Source organism: Daktulosphaira vitifoliae, unplaced genomic scaffold (assembly GCF_025091365.1).
Source record: "Daktulosphaira vitifoliae isolate Bord-2020 unplaced genomic scaffold, ASM2509136v1 Scaffold_5, whole genome shotgun sequence".
NCBI lineage: Eukaryota > Metazoa > Arthropoda > Insecta > Hemiptera > Phylloxeridae > Daktulosphaira > Daktulosphaira vitifoliae.
Genome location: NW_026099576.1, coordinates 28,187,584 through 28,212,318, shown reverse-complemented (window position 1 = coordinate 28,212,318; position 24,735 = coordinate 28,187,584). Strand labels below are relative to the sequence as shown.

The window sequence follows — 24,735 nt, the reverse complement described above, 5'->3', positions numbered from 1 at the left end:
ACTAATCCATTGTATTGTATTATATATCTTTTTGAATATCTAGGTGTACTACCCCATTAGACATCGGTTGATTCAGCATATGCTTTCTGCAATGCAAAGACTTGGATTTATGTCATCCGCTACATTTGAACACAAAAAGTTAGCTGTAGAAATGGCTGAAGTTATTATAAAATGGGAATTGCAAAGAATTCAAAATGAAAATAATACTTTAGAAGTAATTAACTATATCTTATTTAAAATAACACATTTTAAAATGTCTTTAGTTTCTCAGCTGGACATCAAGCTATCGGTCTTAACAAAAGTTTATTAATATGTTTATAATAAGTTTGTTGTGGCCTAATTGTTATATTTTTTGATACAATGCTCTAAATAGCAGAATCTAATTCTTAATCATGTCTCTTTTTTTCATCTCGTTTACCACACACTTTCAAGAATTATTTTTCATTTCCTAGTAGTATTATCAATAATAAATTTCAGAACTGGTAGTCATATAATATTTTAAGTACTAAAGTTCAAAAAAAAATTGTTTTATGGCATAATTAAGTATAATGTTTTTACTAGTAATTTTTGCTCTGTTATTTTTATTTATATATTGTATGAAGTAATTTTATAATTTTTTTTAAGAATTCAATGGAAGAAGGTGTTAAAAAAATTAAACTAGAACCTTCTTTATCATTAACATCAGATGACATAGATAAAGAAATGCCAATAAGCAAAAATGATTTGGGAATTGTTTTCAATTTCTTAGCTAAAATTGCTTGTCAAGTAAGTTTATAATATAAATATTTTAAAATATGTGCAAGTTTTTTGTCAGGGTTCATTAATACAACTTTTCAACATTAAATTTAAAGATTTGAAGACTTATACAATGAATTTTGAAAATTAAATTATCAAATAAAACTATAATGTAAAAATAAAATAAAATACCCTTCATTTGCAATTAATTTACTTAAATTATTTTGATATATACATAATTTGCTTTAATATGAAAAAATATTCTATTTAAGAAAGTAACTAGTTTATAACTTTTAAACTAATGTCATGAATGTTGTCAGCATTAATAATTATTTAAATTATTGTCTAATTTTAAAGCAAATTTATTATGTATGTCACCATTTGATAAAATAAAAATAAATAATAGTATATGAAATGAGAAAAAAAATTATACTTTTTATTTGTTTTTAAATTTTTTATCTAATTAAGAATATTACTCTATATGCAAGTTATTTTATGTATTGGAAAGAAAGAAGCAATGTTATTATGGCTGGATGGAATGTAATTAAATTTTTTACAAAGATATTACTCATTCCTGATAGAGTTATACAAGTTACCAAATATTAGTATTTTTATTTTAATTTAATAGGTAAACGATGGTGTTGTTGGGGGTATGGCTGAGCTTTTATCAAAACGTTGTGTTTCATTATTAAGAACAGCTTTAAAATCAGAAGCTATTATGAACAGATGTATTGATATGATAAAATTAGGGTGGATGGAAAAAGTATTTTGTGCTGTTTCAAATTTAGAACCAGTTGTTAACAATCCAGCTACTGCTGTTTCTGTTGCAAACATAGCATCAGCATTTGATCTTTTAACTTTTTTTTTAACAACTTTACCTAAAGAACAACTATTGAGCACTTTTAAACCTCTACAGAAATCATTATTTGAATGCATTAGTACTACCAATATGAAAGTAAGAATAAAAATTAATTCTTAAAACCATTTTCATAGTTTTATTAAATTTAGATTGGCAGAATGGCTCATGCATTTCTTACACGTTTGATATATAATTTTCCCATGGTTAAACCATACCACAGTGAACTTGAAGAGTTATATGTTTTAATTAATGTGGTATGTTATTTTTATTGATCATATATATATATATATATATATTACACTAATTCATGTAATTCTATTTTTGATTTTTAGCTAATCGATGAAAGTTTAAACAATTTTGAAAAAAATATTTCCCAAAATTACAATCGTTTTTTGACCTGTGTCATTATGTTAAAAGCAGCTAGTGCGAACAATACTATATTTATAGATGGTTTATCTTCTCGTTTTGTACACGTGTTGCAAAAAGTGTGCCGTGAACAACCACAAACCACAAACACTGAATCATCTATGGGAATAAGCGAATTGATCATTCAAAGTTTAGATTTAATGAAAAATAGAGTTAGTAACATGCATATAGATACTCGAAAAACTTTTATTGGTACTATTCTAGTCGGTTTAATTGAAAAAACTAATGATGCAAGAATAATGAAAACAATTTTAAAGGTGAGTATTACCAACTATTTTAATTATAGAAAAATTTGTTTTAAAAAAAAAATTTTCATGGCTGCTTTAATTAAAATAAAAACATTGTTAATTTTTGAAATGTGTAATATTTAAAAAAATTTCTTTAGATGCTAGAAGAATGGATGCATACACCTCCTAATGAAGGACCCAATTTACGAGAAAAATCTATTCTTTTAGTTAAAATTATGCAACACATTGAAAAAAAATTTCCAGATTTAAATTCTCAGTATCTAGACATAATTATATTCATTTATAAGTAAGAGCAATTTCACATTAAAAAAAAGTAACTGAACTAGTTTTAAACTAAAATAAACAAACAAGTTAAAAGGATTCTGTAGACAAACTTTACAGTATCCTAAACTCATCATTAATTTGTAGTTTATTTTTATTTAACATTAGTTATATATATATATAATTTATCATTAAAAAGAAAATTAGATTCTAATAAAATAATGAAAGTTACCAATTTTTTTAACTTATTATATAATGAAACATTGAAAAATTAGCCAATGTTGAGAAAATTATATATGAAGATATTTACCGGAACTTGTTACCTATTTGTAAGAACGCCTTAAATTTTTGTGTATTCTCGGATCCCCAACTAAGCAAAGTTATGTGATAACTGAAACTAGAATAAGAACAAAACAAGTACTATGGTGATATTTTTTAATAATTTTGGTTAAATTTGATATGAATTTTCTATTAAATGATATTTAGTTTTTGAATATTTTTAAAACTGGTTTTCAATTCATATTTTTTATAATTCATTCGTGTATTTTAATTGTTATTAGATTTCTCTTTTATTTTATTTTACCATCAATCTTGAAATTTTTTACGGGTTTAGTTTCAAATCTGTCTTTTAAATATGTTTTCCTATCCATGATCTCAAATATATTTTATCTCATTAAATATATAATTTATGATAATAATAATAAGTAAAATTATACCAATTTTATTTTATAATAATTAATTTTTTATAAATATAAAACTATTAAAAAATACATTTATAGTGATGAAGAATTAAGAAATTCTGAACTTGGACACAAATTAGAAGCTGCATATTTAAGTGGTTTACGTTGTTCACTACCTGCAGTTCGTGAAAAATTTTTTGATTTGCTTAATCAGCAAATAAATTCAAGATTACCAGAAAGATTGTTGTACATAGTAAGCTCTCAAAATTGGGAACCCATGATGACACATTATTGGATAAAGCAGTGTATTGAACTTATTTTGGCCACAGTTGATCCAAGTAAATAAAATAAAAAACAAATTTAAAAATAATATTATATATTTATCGAATTTTATTTAGTAAAATAATCATTTTAATTTGTAGTCTTTAATAATTGTTACTCTTTATGTGTATACTTTTAGATGTTTAATTTAGTTTTAACCAGAGAGTATAACATAGATCTATAAGAATAAATTAATTGTTAATATATTTTAAAAATAAATTAACTCTTAAGATTATTGAACTTATTTTCCTCTAATAAACTGAAGTATACTTTTCTTTCAGATCTACCTGTAATATTAAAAGACCATAATTCTGCAACATCATCAAAGCTTCCAACAATTAGAGAATTAATAAATAATTGTGATGCATCATTTAAAGATGAAATTTTAAACACTAATGAAGACACACCTGTTAAATCAGAATATGCTATGGATACTGATCAAATAATGACTGAAAATATTGAAGTTATAGAAGGTGGTAAATTAGAGCCCTTGATTACCAGACACATTAAGTTCATGGATAATTTAAAAACTACGAAACTTGGTGATATTTGTTCAGCTATTTCTCAGTTATGTCATATGGATTCAAGTTTAGCTGAAAAAATTTGGCTTGTTTTATTTCCTGCTATATGGACATCTTTAAATTCTACGCAAAAAACTGTAATGTATAAAAGAATATTTTTTTAATTTCAAAATATTTATTTGAGTTATTTTTTTAGATACTTCTCCCAGAAATCAATCAATTTATTGTTAGTGGTATACATGTAGTCCAAAGAGATGTCCATCCAAGTGTAATTTCTACATTTTTTGAAGCTCTATTTCAATGTGAACCTAAAATCAATTTTAAACCCAGTGTTATGATGTATATTGGAAAATCTCATAATTTATGGCATAGAGTTACTTTATCTTTGGAAAAAATGATGATTGATAATAACTTTGAGATATCTAAACAAGATTGTTATGAGTTTGAACCAGAAATTTCTCCTCAAAGGGTAAATATGAATAAAAATAAATTCATATTTTTAATCCACATTTCAAATCACATATTAATTACAATTAAAGGATGCAATCGATACATTAGCTGAAATGTACAAACAACTTAAAGAAGAAGATATGTGGGCTGGGTTATGGCAAAAACATGCTCAATATCGAGAAACTAAAGTGGCTCTAGCTTTAGAACAACAAGGATTGTTCGAGCAAGCATTATCTACTTATGAATCATTAATTGAAAAGTACCAAACTGAATTTACTAGCACTCATGCGTCAGTTATGGTTTTGAGTGAAGCCCGTTTATGGGAATCGCAATGGATTAGGTAAGTAAAGTTTTCCATGTTCATAAAATTTAACAAAATTTATCATTATTAAATTGTTTACAATATCTTATTATTTATGAACTTTTAATTTTTTTATAGATGTTCAAAAGAATTGAACCAATGGGATATTTTATTAGAGTACTCAAAGCTTAATGGCCATCTAAATCCATTTTTAATTTTAGATAGTGCTTGGAGAATACCTGATTGGCATGTTATGAGTGAGGCATTAAGTTGTGTAGATAATACATGCCCAAAAGAATTTTTATGGAAGGTTATTTTAAAATAATGTTTTTATATTGTTTGTTTGTAACCAATGGAACAACCATAGAAAGAGGGAAGGGAGTTATAACTACCCCTAAAATGACTAAATATTCCTGATATTTATTATTATGTTAAACCTATTATTAAGTAGAAGACTTTTTTGCTTAGACTGAAAATTTTAGGCAAATTTATGAAATAAAAATTCATAAAAAGTCCTAGTTGAACTATTATTTAAAACAATAAAACAACTAAAAAAAAACTATGACTTTACAAAAAATATGCTAAACAATTTATTCAATGATATGATATTAAGTGTATTAGAATTGTTTTTTTAATTTTGTCAGTATGGTTACTTACAAACAAAATTAACATTAATTTTTAAACACTGATTAAACATTAATATATTTTTATTAGATGTACTTGTATAGAGGATTTTTGGCTATTTGTCATCCTGATGAACCAAATTTACCTTATGTTGTTAGAAATGTAGAAATGGCTAGTATACATGTAATAAGAGAATGGAGGCGTTTACCTTATATTGTATCACACATTCATTTGCCTTATCTTCAAGCAGCACAACAGGTAAATATATTTAAATTTTTCATCACATTAACAATTTTAATTAAGTATCAACCTTTGACACAATACCATGTTTCTCTCATCCGCACATCTTATTAAGAACCAAAACAAAAGTACAGTGGCTTAGTTGTAAGGTTATCTCTATGATGCTTTGGGTTACAGGATCAAATCCTGAAACTGCACTTTTTTTCACATGATTTTCGATACAATTTTGCTGAATGGCCGACAGTTCTGATGGCCATATCAACTTCATACATCCTTAAAACATTTTGTTTCCCTCTTAAATACTTATACTCCTTAATTTTAAGTGGTAATTATATCTTCAATTAAAAATAAGCAATACTAGTTATTTTCTAAATTTGTATTCTATTATGATATCAATAATAGTGTCATTTTATTAGATAGTAGAAGACTCAAATTTTCAATTAATAAAGTATTTTATTTTTTCTAACTGTGCCCTTAGGGGAAAATATATTACCAGCTGAAAGCCTTATGTGTGTAAAAAGTTACTATTTGATATAATAACCTCATATATGTTTAATTATACGAGGTAATAAATAATTATTTAAAATAATAATTATTTAAAAAGCTATTTATTAATCATTTTTAGGGGTCGCGAAATAATTGGATTTGTTTATTTTGAATTCTTCTATTTTACATAAAAATAAAAAAATTATTATTATTTTTCAAAACAATAAAGTAACATGAGGTAAATTTAGCTAAAATATATATTATCTAGTATATTTTTTTATCAAATTAAATATATTTAGAGAAATTTTTTAATAAATAGCTTGAAATAATTTTTTAACAAACATATATTAGTTTCTTTTGATAACTTTTTAAAGCCATAATTATTATTAAGTTATAAATTTATTGTGACCCTTAGAAATATTTAAGTCCTCAATATTTTGTGGTGCCTTAGTGTATAAATATTGCATTACACTGAGCTATGTAGGTTTTCTTGTTTTCTTGTCCCCTTTAACACAAGCAAAGCATTTCCGATAAGATGTTAAAAATTATAATAATAATTTAATATGTAATATATTTTTAAGAAATAGGTTAATATAAATTAAACAGAAATACTAGTTTTCATTTTCAAATAAAAATTACAAACTTTTATTCATAAAAACAATTTTTTTACAAAATTTAAATGTAAGTCTTTTAGAATTATTTACTACAAAATTGATTATTAATAACATTATCTATTTAGTAAAATAAATTTTAAATGTTAGAATATATTTCCTACTTTGACTATATACTAACTAATATCTTCGTATATAATGGTAATTTTTCATATTTTATTAAAATGTATGTGACTGAATTCACACCATCTGTTTTAAACCGTTTAGGTCCATTTCGTAGATAGGTCATTCTATTTTCATTTGGAGTCTCTTTACTGTGTGTGAGCATTGTATACCTTGAAATGTCTAATTCATATCTACAAACTCTATAACCATCATAATATACTCTGTTAAATATATCATCATCTTCACCACCCCATCCATAAAATACATTAGAAAATCCATTTATATCTTTATATTGCTTGCGAGTGAGAGCAATTGCTCCACCAAATATAGTATAATAAGGTAAAGTATAATTGAATATGTTAATGCTAGAACTCATATGACGAGGACAAGATGTACAACCATAAATATTATTAATATTTTCTGGTAATAAATCAACATCATGAAAGATAAAACAACCAGCTGATGAATGTTTTATTACTTCATGAAATCCAACATTAAATAATTTCCCACGATTGAACTCTGTATCAAATGTTTGTTCTACTACAAATATTTCATAATGCAAATTTTGTTTTTGTAAAAATGAATGTATATGATATAAAAATATTTTTAACTGTTCAGTTCGGTTTCGATAGCATACTATTATAGCAGTATGATGTTGTGATATACAATCTTTTGGAAACCATTCTCCACCAAATGATACATTTTTTGTTATTTCATTTAATTGAATTTCACTTACTTTTTCATGAATACGTTCCAGTTTTTGATGTTTTGTTATTTTTGCTATAGGACAAAATCTTTTACTTAGGGACTCATTTTGATCAATATTTGTTTTTAACAAATATTTTGGAATATCATTTGAACTTATGTGTATTATTGTAGGATTGAATATGTTAAAAATAACAATGCCAATAATTAATAAAAAACATAATATACTTATTTTTAATAACCAATGAATAAATAATTTTCTTTTGAGGAAAAGTAAGAAAATATTCATTATCACATGTTTCAATTATTTTAGTTATATATTTATTATAATCACGCTATATTAAAATTAGAATTAACAATTTTATTTTGAAATAATTATTTTACCATTTAATCATGTAAAAAAATTATTTATCTGATACCAATGCCAAATTTTGACACTCGACTGAAGTGCATATGTACTTCATATCAGTATAGAATTTAGTGCTAATTTCAAAATTATATACTTGAGATAAATGCAGATTTCATGAAAATAATTTGGTTTTCTTTTAAAAAAAATTACTACCAACTAAAACTTCTTTTAAAGTGTTAACTCAATAAATTTAAAAAAAAATAAAAGAATCGGTAACTGATAAGAATATTTTAAGAGCCTTTGAAATATTAGTTCTAAAATAATACCAACTTAGGATATTCAACACTACCAACTTGATTAACTTTTATAAAAAAATATTCGCAGGTACACAGCATTTATTATCTATGGTAGTAAGACACATTGTTGTGAGTTTATAAATAGTATAACTGTCAATACAGAAAGTATATCTAATGATAGTCATAATTGACAATAAACACCAGTGTCTGTGACAGGGTTGTCATAAAAACCAATTAGCTACCTGTATTTGTGATCCCTTTTGTATTATAAATGTATATTAACTCAAAAATTTGAAACTTTAAATGTTTATATCTAATAAACAAATAAAGTTATATTAAACATTCAAATTCCATTTACTATTAAATTAAAAAATCAAACATTTCATTAAATTCAAAGTATGTGTTCCCATTTAATAAATATAATTTTAAAAAAACACGCTTTTAAAGGACATCGAACTAAAAAGTTAAAAATAATTTTTAAAATAAGCTTAAAACAATAATGAACGAAAAATACTAGTATTATTGTGATAAAAGCGTCGGGCGTTCAATATACGAAAAATATGGCACAAAGCACCCACACTTTTATCACAATAATACTAGTATTTTTCGTTCATTATTGTTTTAAGCTTATTTTAAAAATTATTTTAAACTTTTTAGTTCGATGTGCTTTAAAAGCGTGTTTTTTTAAACTATATTTATTTTTTACTTTTTAGTTTCATGTTATGATAGTAATTACTATCAATATCATGGTTGTAACGGGTAACGGGAAAACAGGGTTCGATTTCGGGGAGGGAGTCTGAGAAACGGCTACCACATCCAAGGAAAGCAGCAGGCGCGTAAATTACCCACTCATGGAACATGGAAGTAGTGACGAAAAATGACGATACGGGAATCATCCTTTGTAATCTGAATGAATACACTCTACGGACTTACTGAACATTCTGTATATCTCATAATGAGAATAAAGCGTGTTAATATACAGGGTGTTCAGTAAGTCAGGAAACGGGTTTCTATTGTTCTCATTGTTTGTAACAATGAGAACAATAGAAACCCGTTTCCTGACTTACTGAACACCCTGTATGTAAGGCGCATTACACACGGGCGGTATTGGTCAGTCAAAATAAAAATTTGTTTATATATATACAGGGTGTTCAGTAAGTTAGGAAACAGTTAAATTGTTACAAACAATGAGTACAATAGAAATTCGTTTCCTTATTTACTGAACACTCTGTATAATTGATGACAGGCACGCGTGTACGGGTATGCAAACCAAAAATATAAAATTATACAAGATAAGTGTGTCGGAGAGTGGTGAGCGGGGTGGGGTGAATGCGTTACGACGTCTAGTCTAGACGACAGGTACGCAAAAATAATAACACGTGCTGCGTGGAAAGTTTAAACACACATCACACGTCACACGTACAAGTGAAACTAATATAAGCGTCTTAAAAAAACAAAGTTGACACCCTTACAAGGCATTAGGGATGAACTTAAAAAGTATTACATAGTTAATAATTCAAGAATAATGTGTAACTAAAGATAACCAAAAAAAAAATGTTTAAATTATATTCATTCTGTGAGTAATTGAGTGAGTTATAATAAAAAATCATTCTGTATAGGGAACTAAGAGAAGCAATGCATGTGTATTTGTAGTTAAAACAATAAAAGTTGTAGATATTAATTATAGGCTAACTGATTTACAGTAATAAAAATAGTATTTTACAAATAACTCATTATTCAAAACAATTTATAAATGTTAAAATAATATTGTAGTAAATAGCTGAATAAAGTCGATATACACATTGGCAACTGTTACAGTAGTAGGCAATTTTTGAATTATCAAGCAATACAATAGTGTCATACAAAAGGGAAATTCAGGGTAAGCAAATTAATAATGGTGGGAAAAAGAATATAAAAGGGAAACATGAAAAGGATAGTGGTCGAAGAAACGTCGAGTTACGGGTGAGGATGTTTGACGCGAGTAACTTTATTTTTGTACGATTTAATTTGTTTCGTGTTACATTTTTATATTACATTATAACTTTTTGTTTATTACGTTTCTTAAATAAAATAGCTATTTAAAAACCTGCACTTAGCGTAAATATTTTATATCCTGTTAAAATTGTGCGTGTGCAGCAAGAGTCGAGGTTGGACTGTTGGTCCTTTAGTCAATTTTAATAATTAGTGTGCGTGCTGGCTAGTTTTTGGGCTTAACCGTCCTTTAGTAAGTATAGTGAAAAGGTATTTGTGCTGGTGGCTGACGAGGAGCCACCCTTCAGTCTGTTACTTTTCCTGACGGATCTAAACTTTACCCCTTTAGTAGTTCACTAATTTGAGGGATTGGAAATGCCCAGTATATCCAACGGAAGGACTCGAGAAGAACTAAAAACGACAAACTCGACTTCAAAGAACATTTGTTAATTTGTGTACGACTTTTTGTGTCTACGTCGTGGCACTATCGATGTACGACAATATATACCACTCAGTATCAATTAAACTTGTTTTTACTTACCCTTTTTTTAATTTTGTAATTATTATTGTGTCACATACAAATCCAAACATTTTTCACAGGTCATACCTAGGGAGTTCAACAACAAAAAAGGGCTAAAGTTTCTACCCCTTCCCATCTCTTTGTTTTTATTTACAAAATATTATATTTATTATAATACAATTATAAATTGTATCGATTTACCTCCTTTATATCATCTACTCTCGATTTTTATTTTATTTTAATTGTGTCTATAAAGAACAGAGAATAAATACTTGAATTTGCAAATTTTGCAGGTAATGCCCGGATACTAAGAAACTATTATAAACAAACCTATAGTCTATTACTAGTTAAAGTTACTTTATTATTAATAATGTTTATACTAACCATTTAGATTATGGAATTACATGAAGCATATCAAATTCATCAAGGACTACAAGAAAAAGACACTAATAACTCTTTACATAATATGAAAGCAATTTTAAAAACATGGAAAAATCGCTTACCAGTTGTAGCAGATGATTTAAGCCATTGGAGTGATGTTTTTGTATGGCGTCAACACCATTATCAATTTGTTATTGAATATTGTTCAAGGCCAGAACAGTCAACAAATGCAGTTTTAGGAGTTCATGCTTCTGCTCAAGTAGATAATTTTATATTAATTCATAAAAACTTTTAATAATTATTATAATTTATGTTTCAGGCTATAATTCATTTTGGTAAAGTGAGTCGTAAGCATAATTTAACTGGAGTTTGCTTACAGACACTTTCTCGTCTGTACACCATACCTAATGTTCCTGTAGTGGACTGTTTCCATAAAATTAGACAACAAGTTAAATGCTATATGCAAATGGCTTCTATTTCATCAAATAAACATGAAATACAAGATGTATATTTTCATTGAACCTTATTGATTATGATTTTGTTAATGACTAATATAAATTAATTTTGCCATAGTGTTTAGAAGCTATTGAGAGGACCAATTTAAAATTCTTTCAGAGTGAAATGACTGCTGAATTTTATGCATTGAAAGGCATGTTACTTGGGCAAATTGGTAATTGTGTTATTAAAAATGTATTCTTAGTATTAAATCATCCATGGTATGAACATTTTCTAAAATACATATCTTAATAAAAATAAAATATTTTAACATTTTTTAAGATAATATTTTCTATATGCTTTCTATAAGATTAAAAATATCTCAGCAATTCTATCTTATTATGAGTAAAATATAGAATATCAACTAAAATAATTTTTTTTTCTATTAATAAACAATTAAAACTATATCAATAGAGCCAGCTTGTTATAATTATCCAATATTACCCTTCTCTACTCCATAGACCTTATATAAGTGTGATAATTTAATTTATTGCACAAAGAATATCTATATTATAATATTATATAAATTATAATAATTTACACTTACAATATAAAGTAATTTTTGCTATTTGTGTTATTATATTTTGTATAATAGTTATTACAAAGTTTTACATTGAACCTTATAATATAATGAACCATTGAAAAATTTGCTAATGCTGGTAAAATTACATAACAATCTCTGATTTTGAACAAATTTTTTTAAAATAAAAGAGCTTGTTGACATTATTTTAGGAAAATTATTTGTGAAGATTTTTTTTTCTTTGCACTCTATACGCATAGTTTTTATTTTGACATCATTTTTTGTGTGCGCATTGAAATTTTGTTTATATTTTGTGTTATGTTAACAAAATATTACACAGTATTAGAAATTGTATTATAATGATTGTAAAATTTTCTTATGCATATCTGTTGTGGCAATTAATAATTATATATTACTTATTTAGCATAATTTTGAATATGCTCTTAAATTAATTTTTTTATTTTTAGCACCAAATGTCAAATGTATACTTATTATATTTTAATATTGACTCTTTTTGAATTTTACTCATTTTAATAATGAAATGTACTTTATTTTATTTATACTGATTCGGAAGTAATAATTTTTGTGTAAATCACTTAAAGTACTTGGCATATGCGGGTACTCCTACCAGATTCTGTAATCTAATCTTAAGAAAATCCCAAAGCTAAATGAAACCAAGGAACTAATAATTTTGTTACTATATATATTAATACATTTTAGGTAAATCTGAAGAAGCTCATAAGGCTTTTTCTGCAGCAGTTCAATTACATGATTCAATGGTGAAAGCATGGGCTTTGTGGGGCGAATACATGGAAGAATATTTTACAAAGAGTTATCCTAATCAAACAATGCAAACAGGTGTAGCAGCAATTATATGTTTCCTTCAAGCATGTCGACAGCAAAACGAATCAAAATATCGAAAATACTTGGCCAAAGTTTTATGGTTGCTAACTTATGATGATAAAGAATATTCTTTATTAAGTACAGTTGATACACATTTCAGTGGTGTTCCACCTGCATTATGGTTGCCTTGGGTACCACAGTTATTAACTACATTAGCTAGTGATGGTGGATCTCTCTTACAAAATTTATTAATTCAAGTATGTATAAAAAGTTTGATCCATAGAAAAAACCCAAAGGTATCCTGCAATGTAAAATATTTATGCTGTTTAAGTATATTTTTCCATTAAAATTCTATAAAATACTAAATTTTAAAGTTGTTAAAAAAAAACTGAACATCACATCATAATTAGTTTAATACTTTATCAACTAACTATAACTTGCAGGTTGGAAGATTATATCCACAAGCTGTATATTTTCCTACAAGAACATTATATTTTACTCATAAAATTGAATATAGGGAGCGATGCAGAAATTCAGAATTGTTAGCAGCTGCTAACAAACAAGCCCAAATGAATGAATCTGTGGGCCCAAGTAATAAAATAAATAAAATAAATTTTATATTTTATATTTTATAAATCTACCAAATTATTAAATATTAGGTTCTTCTACTTCTCAAAATACTGGTCTAACTGATTCATCTTTAAGAGCTACTCCAGCTATGGTTAGATTTTCAAAGGTGATGCATCAACAGCGCGAAGTTCATCCAACAATTGTTTTAACATTAGAAGGCATTGTTGATCAGGTAAATAAAAATACATATTTAAATATTGTTTTTAATTAATATTTTTATACATATTGTTATTATTACAAATTTTCAACTATACATGCAATTTTGATGTTATAGATGGTGTGGTTTAGAGAAAATTGGTATGAAGAAGTTTTGAGACAACTTCGATTAGGTTTAGCCAAATGTTATAACATAGCTTTTGATAGCCGTGGCTCTGTTGCTGATGCACAAATAACCCCTCACACCTTAAACTTTATCAAGAAACTGGTGTCAACTTTTGGAATAGGAATAGGTAAATTAATTGATCTCCAATAAAAATATTAAGAAAGAAACGATTAACGCTACACTTATACTCCCTCTTATATGTTCATTTCTTATCCTATCTTCTCTAGTCACTCCACTCATCCATCAAGCATTCTCATCTCTGCTACACTCATTCTCTGCTCTACTTTCTTATCAACCGCCCAACTTTCCGAACCATACATCATAGCTGATCTCACTACAGTCTTGTAGAATTTACCTTTCAGCTTCATTGGAATTATTTTATCGCATAAGACACCAGACACTTCTCAACCACCCACACTTAATCACGTGTCTTATATCCTCATCAATACCACTACTCTTTTGCACATCTGATCCTAAATACTTAAAATTCTCCACCTCTCCAATCAAGTCCTCGCCTATTGTCCCTGACCTATTCATTTCACCTATCTCGTGCTCTCCTTTGTCAAACTCGTACTCTATATACTCTGTCTTACTCCTACTTATTCTTAAACCCGTTTCTTCAAGAGCTAATCTCCACACATCTAGCCTTTGATTAATTTCCTCCCTATTTTCTCCTATTAACTCTATATCGTCAGCAAACAACATGCACCATGGCACCTCTCCTTGTATTTCTCTAGTAATTTCATCCATCACTATAGAGAATAAGTCAGGGGCTTAAAGCAGAACCTTGCTGCACTCCTACTCTTACCCGAAAACCTTCTGATACTCCTCCTGCGCTATTTACCCTGGTACAAGTGCCATCATACATATCTTCTATTATATTAATGTACCTTTTCAGGACTGATGAAGTGTAGATGATAAGGACATCCTCATCATCTACACTCACATCAGCCCTCCTCATATCGCATTAAATAACACCCCTCCATCTCTTTTTCTATCCTTTTCTTTCTACTTCCTCCCTATTTTCTCCTATTAACACTGTATCAACAACAGGCATCATGGTACCTCTCCTTGTATTTCTCTAGTAATTTCATCCATCACTATAGAGAATAAGTAAGGGCTTAAGACAGAACCATGGTGCACTCTTACCCTTACCCTAAAACCTTCTGTTACTCCTCTTGCATTTTTTACCCTAGTACAAATGTTACTAATGAGGATATGTTATCATACATATCCTCTATTATATTAAAGTACCTTTTCAGGACTCCTTTTCTCATTAATGCCCACTTTAAAACCTCTCTCGGTTCTCTGTCATACGCTTTCTTCAAATCTATAAATATCATACACAGCTTTTTCTTTTTTTTCCCTAAACTTTTCTATTAGTTGCCTCACACAAAATACTCCATTGTTGACTTACCAGGTATAAATCCAAACTGGTTTTTAGATACCGATGTCTCATTTCTTATTCTTTTATCTATTACTGTTTCTCAAATTTTCATACTATGACTCATAAGCTTTATGCCTCTATAATTTCCACACTCCTGTATGTCTCCTTTACCTTTAAATATCGGCACCACAATACTTTTCCTCCTTTCATTTGGTATTTTCCCTTCTAATAAGATTTTATTTAAAAGTTCCTTCAACCACCTTATGCCAACACCGCCTAATATTTTCCATACTTCTACTGGCACTTCATCTGGTCCCACTGCTTTATTCTTTTTCATTGATGCCACAGTCTCCGATACCTCTTTCTCACTAATTAATTCTACCAGTCCCTCATTCCACGAGATATATTCTAATGTATCTTTTGGATACGTCTCATTCAGTAATTTTTCAAAATACTCTTTCCACCTTTTTTTCACATCATCATCATTTGAGAGTATCCTATTATCAACACTTTTTATATACCTTATATAATGATAATCTTTAGTCCTTTTCTCTCTTACTTTTGCAAGTCTATAGAATTATTTCTCGCCTTCCTTTGTTCCTAGCCTATCATACCTCTTTAACTTCGCCCTACATACTACACTCTTGGCTTCTTTGCACAAGCATTTATACTCCATCCAATCTTCTCTCCTTTTGCTCTTCTGCTATACTTTGAATTGCTTTTTCTTACTTTCTATGATTTTTTTTAACATTCTCATCCCACTACCAGGTTTCCTTGTTTCCTGGCATTCTTCTCATACTCTCACCAACAATCTTCTTTGCAGTATTTTTTACACAACTAGCAAATCTATTTCACACATCATTTATGTTTCCCTCGACATTCCACACCGTCCTCTCTTTTACCATCTTTACAAACTTTTTCATTTTCCCCTTTTAATTTTCATCACTAGATTTTCAATTTTTCTCCCATGTTCCTTTTATTTTTCTATATTCTCATTCCGGTACACCAAAACTCCATTACCATCAGTCTATGCTGTATAGTTATACTCTCTCCTGGTAACTATAACTTTACAATCCTTTACTCGCTTTACGCACTTTCTCTTCCACATAAAATAATCAATCTGTGATATATTACCCCCACTCTTATAAGTTATATAATGTTCTTCCCGCTTTCTAAAATAAATATTAACTACAGCAATATCATGCGATACTGTGAAATTCAGGATTCTTTCTCCAGCCTCATTCTTCGCACTAAAACCATACCCTCCATGGACTCTGTCATATCCTCTCCTATCATTACCTACATGTCCATTCATATCTCCACCTACCTATCACCGCATCCTAATTACCATCATATGAAACTTTTATTATATATTTTTGTATATAAAATTTGGTAGCAATGGTGGTAAGTACCTCAATCCTTTTTTAAAATTTAAAAAAACTAAAAAACATTGAAAATATTTTTATTTTTTGTAATATTTATTTTTTGCTTAACAAACTTTATTTGTAAGTATTATGTCTTTAAATTATATAAAAATTACGTAAACCGGATGTTGGATCTTTTATTATAATAAGTTCAATGATTATAATTATTAATTTAAAATATTGAAAGAACAATTTATACATTCTTGAACGTTACTTTATTAAACTTTTTTAATAAATTTCCTCATCATTTATTCATATAGAGTTATTAGCAAATAATATGGCAGCTAACAGTGCAGCAATATCAACTAAAGGTTCATTTCCTGGTTCTGGCTCTGAAAGTTTAGCAAAAAGAGCTCAAACAACAATACAAGATCCTGTGTTCCAGAAAATGAAACAACAATTTTCAATTGATTTTGATTTTACTTTACCTGGTGCAATGAAATTACATAATATGATATTGAAAATGAAGAAATGGATAAAAATTTTAGAAACAAAAATAAGATTGTTACCAAAGTATGAATATTATTTCAAAAAAATGATTTTATTATATTCAGTGTTATTTAATATTATTTATTATTGATAGATCATTTTTAATTGAAGAAAAATGTAGATTTCTGAGTAACTTTAGTCTTCAAACTGCTGAAATAGAAATACCTGGAGAATTTTTACTCCCAAAAGTAATTGAAATTTTATATCATATGCAAATATTTATCTTAATTTTAAAACATTCTACTAATATTTGATGTAGCATTCACATTATTATGTGAAAATAGCACGCTTTATGCCACGGGTTCAAATTGTTGAAAAACATAACACTTCTGCTAGAAGATTAGTTATGCGAGGACATAATGGTAAACTTTATTCCTATCTAGTAATGCATGATGCAGGATTAGGTGACACAAGACGAGAAGAACGAGTTTTACAATTATTAAGAATGTTAAACCATTATTTAACAAAACAAAAAGTAAGTAAATAAATTTTAATAAAGATATAATTTCCAAGTGGAAATTTTTACTAAAATTAACAGTTGACTTCACTTTATAGGAAACTTCTCGGCGATTTTTATATTATACTGTTCCTAGAGTAGTTGCTGTATCACCACAACAACGACTTGTAGAAGATAATCCATCATCTTTATCACTGTTGGATATTTTTAAATCAATGAGTATTTCTCAGCCTTATGATGACTGTATTGAACATTATTACCAGCGTTTGGCAAACATACAAGTAATTTATGAATATTTTTAAACATATTTAATTAAATATTTTGTTCCGTGAGTTAATTATAAGAACAATAAAGAGGAAAACTCCTAATTTAAAAACTTACGTATAAATTAGATAATTTTTTAAGAAAACAATATTTATTCTTCAAATTATACTATTATTATTAACTTAAAAAATTATTTTTCAGATTCAAGGAACTCATGCAAACATTCAAATGCTTTTAGATGTATTTTTAGAGGTACAAAAAAATTATTGTCCAAGTGACACATTAAAAAATTGGGCATCATTGACATATGCTTCCCCAACTGATTATTGGACTTTCAGAAAAATGGTAAAACTTTAATAGAAATTAGTTTTAAAAATTTTAACTCAAAAAAATATTTTTTTTTTCTCATTTTGTTATTACTAAATTATTGGATAAAGTAATTTATAGTAGTTGAGTAATTTATCGCCTTTAATGTACTTATGTTTCTTTTTACATTTAGCTTACACTTCAGCTATCATTATCCTGCTTAGCAGAATATGTTTTACATCTAACCAGACTTAACCCAGATATGATGTATATTCATCAGGACTCTGGTTTATTAAATGCTTCATATTTCAAATTTGATGTTGATGATAAAAAAGGTATTAATACGTAAAATTTAAGAAAAATGTTTATTATTTAAACATTTTTAATTTTAATAATGTGAACTTATTTACAAATAATATTATATTTCTTATACATACTTTATTATATACTAACACATGAAAATGTCTAAAATAATAGCTTTAATAATTTATCTTTTATTGAAATTTATTATAGAAACTTAAGTATATTTTTAAAAAAAATTAGTCAATTTTAATTTAGGTGAATTAGTGTCAAATCGACCAGTACCTTTCCGGTTAACGCCTAATTTTGTTGAACTAATGACTGATATTGGTAAAAATGGTCCTCTTACTGCAAGTATAATGGCAACAGCAAGATGTTTTAACCAACCCAATAACAAAGTTCAAGCAATTCTTAGAGCCATTTTAAGAGATGAAATGATTACATCTTATAAAAAAGTATTTTTTTTTTTTTTTCATGAAATAATAATATCAAACAAAAGTTTTAATTAATATACCTTTAAATTATAGAAATTAGAAGATGAATTATCGACCAATAGGGATGATATATCTGGAGACATTATAATTAGCATGGTTACAAAAGCAGTTAACTCAATTATGCACAGATTAAATAGCTTAGCCAACTTTGATGGCTCTGACAATAAAGTTAGCACTATTGTTAGTGCAGCTTCATCAGTAGAAAATTTGTGTAGAATGGATCCAGCTTGGTATCCTTGGTTGTAAAGTGTATTTAATTTTTAATTCAAAACTTGATCTCTTAAAATTTGTTTAATTCACTGTATTTTATTAAACAAAAACTAAAATTAATTTTTTTCATTTTAATACCTAATACAATTTGAAAATATGAGAACACTTTTATATTTTAAAATAAACATGATGTATATATGTAAACAATATTATTTTATAACCATATTTATTTTGTTTACTATTTTTTACTGTAAGTAAATTAACTTTTTATGTATTCATTTAAATATTATACATACTTAATCAAATTTACTCTTATATTCACTTACAATCTTTCCAAAAATGTATTTTAAGATTGAAGATCAATGACATTATATAATTGATAATATAAGTTTTAAACTTAAGTTGTAATGTTATTATAAATATATGAGTATTTCAAAAGATATAAATCATTTATTATACATTTTCTATAAAAGTTTACATTTAATTATTTTTCCTTTTTTACAAATGTTGTTTTTTTTTAAACCATAGGCCTTCTTTTGAGGGATGTAAAATGAGTTTTTCCTTAATTAAATGGTTAAGAACTAACTTCAAAAGAAATAATAAAAAATGGTTCAATGTATAAATTTTAATAACAAATTCTTGGACATGTTAATTAGATTATATTAATATACTCAAATACTAAATTACATAATTTTAAAACACAAGTGACTTAAATTATTTTTAAACTAAAATAAAAAAACTAAAGTTACATTTAGTATGAATTGTACTAATTTTGTGTTTTCATTGTTATACTCATAATTGATTAGACTTTAAAGTTTAAACCATAATGGTACAATGTAAACTAATAGTAAATTCCATAAGGACATGATTTTTTATTTCAGGTAATGTTATTGTTTTCGCGAAAGTTAATGATATATTTTAGCTCTAAAACAAAACTGATAATGTAATTATTTATATAATCTATGATATTGTCGTATTGTGCTTAAAAACATTAGACTGTACCTCTTTATATTATTAGTAAAAAGTTGAAAGTATATAAAGAACAAAGAAAACTACAAATAAAGGCGTCATTTTTTTTTATAATATACTAAATATCATTTTAATGGAAGTCAATATAATGCGTTTTAATTGCATCATGAAATTTATAGTTAAGTTTGAACTAAACGTTAACATAATTGCTTCTAAAAACAATTTTTTTTTTATATATAATTACATAATTATATATTTTATTAACGATGTTATATGATAGGTCATAAATATTATTTTAAAATAAAGTTGCTTTATTGCTCAATTGAAAAAGTGTAATTCATGCAACATTTTATTAGATACAAGTTTTTTAACCTACTTCTATGACTATGTTTTAGTTATCAGATGACCCTAATTTTATATAACTCTTAATATAAAATCTAATGAGAAGTTTGTTTAAAAAAATAGATGTATTCAAACAGAATCAAACTGGATTTAGTTTAATTTTATTTCATCAATATAGCGAAACTTTAATTTTTAAACTACGAACATTATATGAAAGATGATCGTCGATTTTTCAGTAGATTACGAAAATTAGGTACAACACCAGTAATGTAAAGGTGTATTTCTCCAAACTATAATAATAATATTCATTTATAAAAAAAAGTCATGAAATTTTAAAGTGGTATTTTCTTTGAATAATGTGAAGTGCAAAACGAAAAATAACGCTCCTAATATAAACGTCCGTAATTTAATTGAATAAGTAATACATTTCTCAAAATATTAAAAAACACTAACAGTAATATTTATTTTAGCCTATAATTGCTTACTTAGATATATTTTTAAGTTTATATTTAACCTTTAATATTCGTATGTAAACTATGATTATTTTAATTTGCTTTAGGTTTTGAAAGGGATTAATATTCAAAAATAATTTATTGACTTATGACAATAAAAATGTAGGTTGGTTGTTTTGAAATTACTTAATTGCCAATTACAGTACTTTATTTAGATTAAGTGAACTATTTAGGTAATATAGATATGGTAATAGTACTGGTATGACTTTTGTCATATCTCTAGTAACTTAAATTATAAGATAAATAATTTTTGATATAACATGTTTCCATAATGTTAAATTAATNATTTCAATATTTACACAATTTAATTATTATATAACATGTTTCCATAATGTTAAATTAATAAATCTAAATGAAATATTAGTTATTGTCAATTAAATGAATGCATATATTTTAAAGTATTGTAATATTCATGAGTCTCACTACATAGGAATATGGGTATGGTTAATTGTCTAGGGGCGTTTTTTTTAAAGAGGTATTTAAAGGTGACATTATCAATTATTTAAGTGAGAAAGGTGGTAGGATAAATTTTTTATTCCCCTGTGTATTCATAAAGATTTTCAAATTATAAGAATAAACATTATTTTTATTGTGAAATATCATGAACAATAGTATTTTAGGAATATACACATGTAATCAATGATTTTAAGTTAACAAGAATTTTGTCTTCACAATAGCAAAGTTCTCTTGATTGGGATTTTTTATTTCATAAGGGATCAAACATAAGAAATTTTTTTTATTACCTCTTTCCAAATTATCATAATCACCATATTTTCACCAAGGAGAAAAGTTATTATTGAATCACACCCCATAACAATGCTCATGCCTCACAGATGATTTATAAAATATAAATAATTAATAGCAAGACTAAAAAGAACAAAAAGAAAAAAATATTCATGTTAAAGATCTAATACCTTCTTTAATAATAAAATAACCAATAATTCATAAAATACATAACACAAGTAGCATAATAGAAATACTTTTTTCACAGATATTAGGCATGTTAATAATATAGCATAAGTGATCAAAAATAAATATTTTTTTTTTATTTTGAAAGAACATTCAGTCTTTATAAATAAATAGCAATAATCAATATAAAAACCTGCACCTAATTGTAAAATTACAAAAAATGGGCTAAAATAACAAAAATATAAATTAACTCCACCACACCATCAATTTAAAGACTTAATATAATATATTTATTAGCAGGAAATTAATTAAATAATTATAATAAATAATAAATAGATGTGAATTGTTCATTAAAATAAGATTTAAAAAATAAAATAGTGTAAATTTCATAACACTAACGATTAAATAAATTCTTTAATTACTATTTGCAACATAAATTTAATTTAATCCTTAAATTTTCAGCCAATTTGTTAATGAATTCGAAAGTATTAAGATAATCAGATCTTTGAACATTATTCATGCCTTTGATACAAATAGCTAAATCTTTAGTCATAAAACCAGCCTCAATAGTTTCAATGCAAACCAATTCCAATTTGTTGGCAAAATCTTTTAATCGTTGATTATTATCTAATTCAGCTCTATGCAACAATCCTCGAGTCCAAGCAAAAATTGATGCAATTGGATTAGTTGAAGTCTCTTTACCTTGTTGATGCATTCTATAATGTCTAGTTACAGTACCATGAGCTGCTTCAGACTCAACTGTTTTACCATCAGGACAAATTAAAACAGATGTCATCAGACCTAAAGATCCATAACCTTGAGCAATTGAATCTGATTGAACATCACCATCGTAATTTTTACAGGCCCATACAAAACCGCCTTCTGATTTCATTGCATATGCTACCATGTCATCAATTAATCGATGTTCATACCAAATGCCCTTAGCTTCAAAAAGTGATTTGTATTGTGTATCATAAATTTCTTGGAAAATATCTTTGAAACGACCATCATACTTCTTTAATATGGTATTTTTTGTACTTAAATACATAGGTAGTCCTCTAGACAACGAAAATTTAAATGATGAATGTGCAAAATCTATAATAGATACATCAGTGTTAAACATTCCTAATGCTACTCCAGCACTCTTAAAATCATTGACGATATGTTCCAGTTTATCACCACCTTAAAAATAATAGAAAATAGTATTATAAAAATTTTTACTATCTAAATATTAATAAAGTTAAGTAATACTTTTGAAAATATTTACCATCGTTAGAAGTCCATGTAAGTGTAAGTTTTCCAGCTCCAGGTACAATAAAGTCTGTTGCTTTATATTGATCAGCGTGTGCATGACGGCCAATGATAATTGGTTTTTCCCATCCAGTTACAAGTCTTGGAATATTTTTACAAATAATAGCTTCTCTAAACACTGTACCACCCAGGACATTCCTTATGGTTCCATTGGGACTCTTCCACATTTTCTTCAAATTAAATTCTTCCACACGTTTTTCATCTGGAGTTATTGTAGCACATTTGATACCAACATTATATTTTTTGATAGCTTCGGCACAATCCAATGTAACTTGATCATCAGTCTTGTCTCTATTTTCCATTCCCAAATCGTATACATGCAATTCTATATCCAAGAATGGCAGTATAAGTTTATCTTTAATTAAATCCCAAATAATGCGGGTCATTTCATCACCAAGGATATCTACAACAGGTCCAGCAGGAATTTTGGCCATATTCGTTTCAATTTTAAATTGACAATAAATAATTCGTTAAAAAATAAAAGAAAGTGTACGTTTGTGGTGTTTAATAAATAATAACTGGCGATAAATTAATAAATATAATTATATATGAGATATAGTAATTAATTAGATAAAATTTAAGCAGAAATATTGACTAACACACACTGATTACGTGGACTACGAACTGTGAAAACGGACTAAGACAATTAATGAAATTCTATCTCGCATACCTATAGATATGTATATTATATAAATTTAATTAAATCGATTTAAAAATTACTATCGAAATGTAACTATCGAACTAATCGATAGTAGTTTTACAATTTCATTATAATAAACTATTAAAACACATTAATAATAGGTTATCTTCGGTCAATTGAATAGCCTTCTGAATGTTTTATTTTAGTGAAAAGGTATTTTAATGATATTAAATTACATTATAATAATCGATAATCAAATGGTTACCAAGTTCACTAACGTTTGAAAAGAAAAAAATATGATTGAATAATAAACAATATTTGCTACGATATGCCTAACTATAACTACAGTTTCATGAATGACGCAAAAACTTTCCATGTAATTTATAAATTAATTTTTCGTCTTCAAATATATTTAATTGCTTACATTTTTTTTTACGGGAAAAACAATTAATAAAATAGAATAAGAAATCATTAATTTTACTAAAGAATTAGTTGACATGTCCACATATTTAATAAAACTAGAATTATTGGTTTTGGTAAACAAAATTATTGAAAAATTTCCATCCGAAGTGTAGAAATATAATAAAACAATTAGTCAAATTATTTATTTATAATAGAACTAGCTGTAATTAATTTATAGATGAAATGGAAACTTTTATGTTATAAAATAGTATTTTTAAAATAAACGTGTAAAATTTATTACTTTTACCTATTTATTAATATAATTTATGTTACAATTAATAAAGTACTCAAAATAAATT

At 26.5% G+C, this 24,735-nt stretch overlaps 3 protein-coding genes across 3 annotated transcripts in view; 1 reads left to right on the top strand and 2 right to left on the bottom strand.

The window, feature by feature from the left end:
• The window catches only part of LOC126908310 (transformation/transcription domain-associated protein), a 31,898-nt gene extending 12,243 nt beyond the window's left edge, over positions 1-19,655 (top strand). Inside the window, exons 30-56 of the mRNA XM_050690237.1 lie at positions 44-214; positions 625-765; positions 1,364-1,690; positions 1,744-1,848; positions 1,927-2,277; positions 2,406-2,554; positions 3,309-3,547; positions 3,812-4,188; positions 4,248-4,520; positions 4,591-4,841; positions 4,941-5,112; positions 5,517-5,684; positions 11,161-11,409; positions 11,470-11,655; positions 11,724-11,820; positions 12,886-13,265; positions 13,452-13,599; positions 13,668-13,810; positions 13,913-14,087; positions 17,032-17,284; positions 17,355-17,448; positions 17,520-17,735; positions 17,816-17,998; positions 18,183-18,326; positions 18,481-18,622; positions 18,846-19,042; positions 19,115-19,655. Coding sequence (XP_050546194.1) covers positions 44-214; positions 625-765; positions 1,364-1,690; positions 1,744-1,848; positions 1,927-2,277; positions 2,406-2,554; positions 3,309-3,547; positions 3,812-4,188; positions 4,248-4,520; positions 4,591-4,841; positions 4,941-5,112; positions 5,517-5,684; positions 11,161-11,409; positions 11,470-11,655; positions 11,724-11,820; positions 12,886-13,265; positions 13,452-13,599; positions 13,668-13,810; positions 13,913-14,087; positions 17,032-17,284; positions 17,355-17,448; positions 17,520-17,735; positions 17,816-17,998; positions 18,183-18,326; positions 18,481-18,622; positions 18,846-19,042; positions 19,115-19,327 — 5,544 coding nt within the window. The 3' untranslated portion in view covers positions 19,328-19,655. The remainder of the gene's footprint in view (positions 1-43; positions 215-624; positions 766-1,363; positions 1,691-1,743; positions 1,849-1,926; positions 2,278-2,405; positions 2,555-3,308; positions 3,548-3,811; positions 4,189-4,247; positions 4,521-4,590; positions 4,842-4,940; positions 5,113-5,516; positions 5,685-11,160; positions 11,410-11,469; positions 11,656-11,723; positions 11,821-12,885; positions 13,266-13,451; positions 13,600-13,667; positions 13,811-13,912; positions 14,088-17,031; positions 17,285-17,354; positions 17,449-17,519; positions 17,736-17,815; positions 17,999-18,182; positions 18,327-18,480; positions 18,623-18,845; positions 19,043-19,114) is intronic.
• On the bottom strand, positions 6,814-8,264 carry LOC126908312 (beta-1,4-N-acetylgalactosaminyltransferase bre-4-like). Its single transcript, XM_050690241.1, has one exon. The coding sequence runs from the start codon at positions 7,920-7,922 to the stop codon at positions 6,933-6,935; it is 990 nt and encodes a 329-aa protein (XP_050546198.1). The 5' UTR covers positions 7,923-8,264; the 3' UTR covers positions 6,814-6,932.
• A 2,358-nt stretch (positions 19,656-22,013) lies between the features above and the next one.
• LOC126908429 (isocitrate dehydrogenase [NADP] cytoplasmic) lies at positions 22,014-23,995 on the bottom strand. The gene is made up of 2 exons (XM_050690481.1): positions 23,291-23,995; positions 22,014-23,205 (listed from the first exon to the last, which is right to left on the bottom strand). Exons 1-2 carry the CDS (start codon positions 23,766-23,768, stop codon positions 22,445-22,447), a joined length of 1,239 nt encoding a protein of 412 aa, XP_050546438.1. The 5' UTR covers positions 23,769-23,995; the 3' UTR covers positions 22,014-22,444.
• Between the last annotated feature and the right edge of the window lie 740 nt (positions 23,996-24,735).

What these genes read in the sequence shown, in the direction of transcription:
- LOC126908429 (XM_050690481.1), bottom strand. Translation starts at nt 23,768, where the DNA reads ATGGCCAAAATTCCTGCTGGACCTGTTGTAGATATCCTTGGTGATGAA. An exon ending in TACATGGACTTCTAACGATG is followed by an intron (nt 23,206 to 23,290) that starts GTAAATATTTTC and finishes ATTATTTTTAAG; the next exon opens with GTGGTGATAAACTGGAACAT.
- LOC126908312 (XM_050690241.1), bottom strand. Translation starts at nt 7,922, where the DNA reads ATGAATATTTTCTTACTTTTCCTCAAAAGAAAATTATTTATTCATTGG.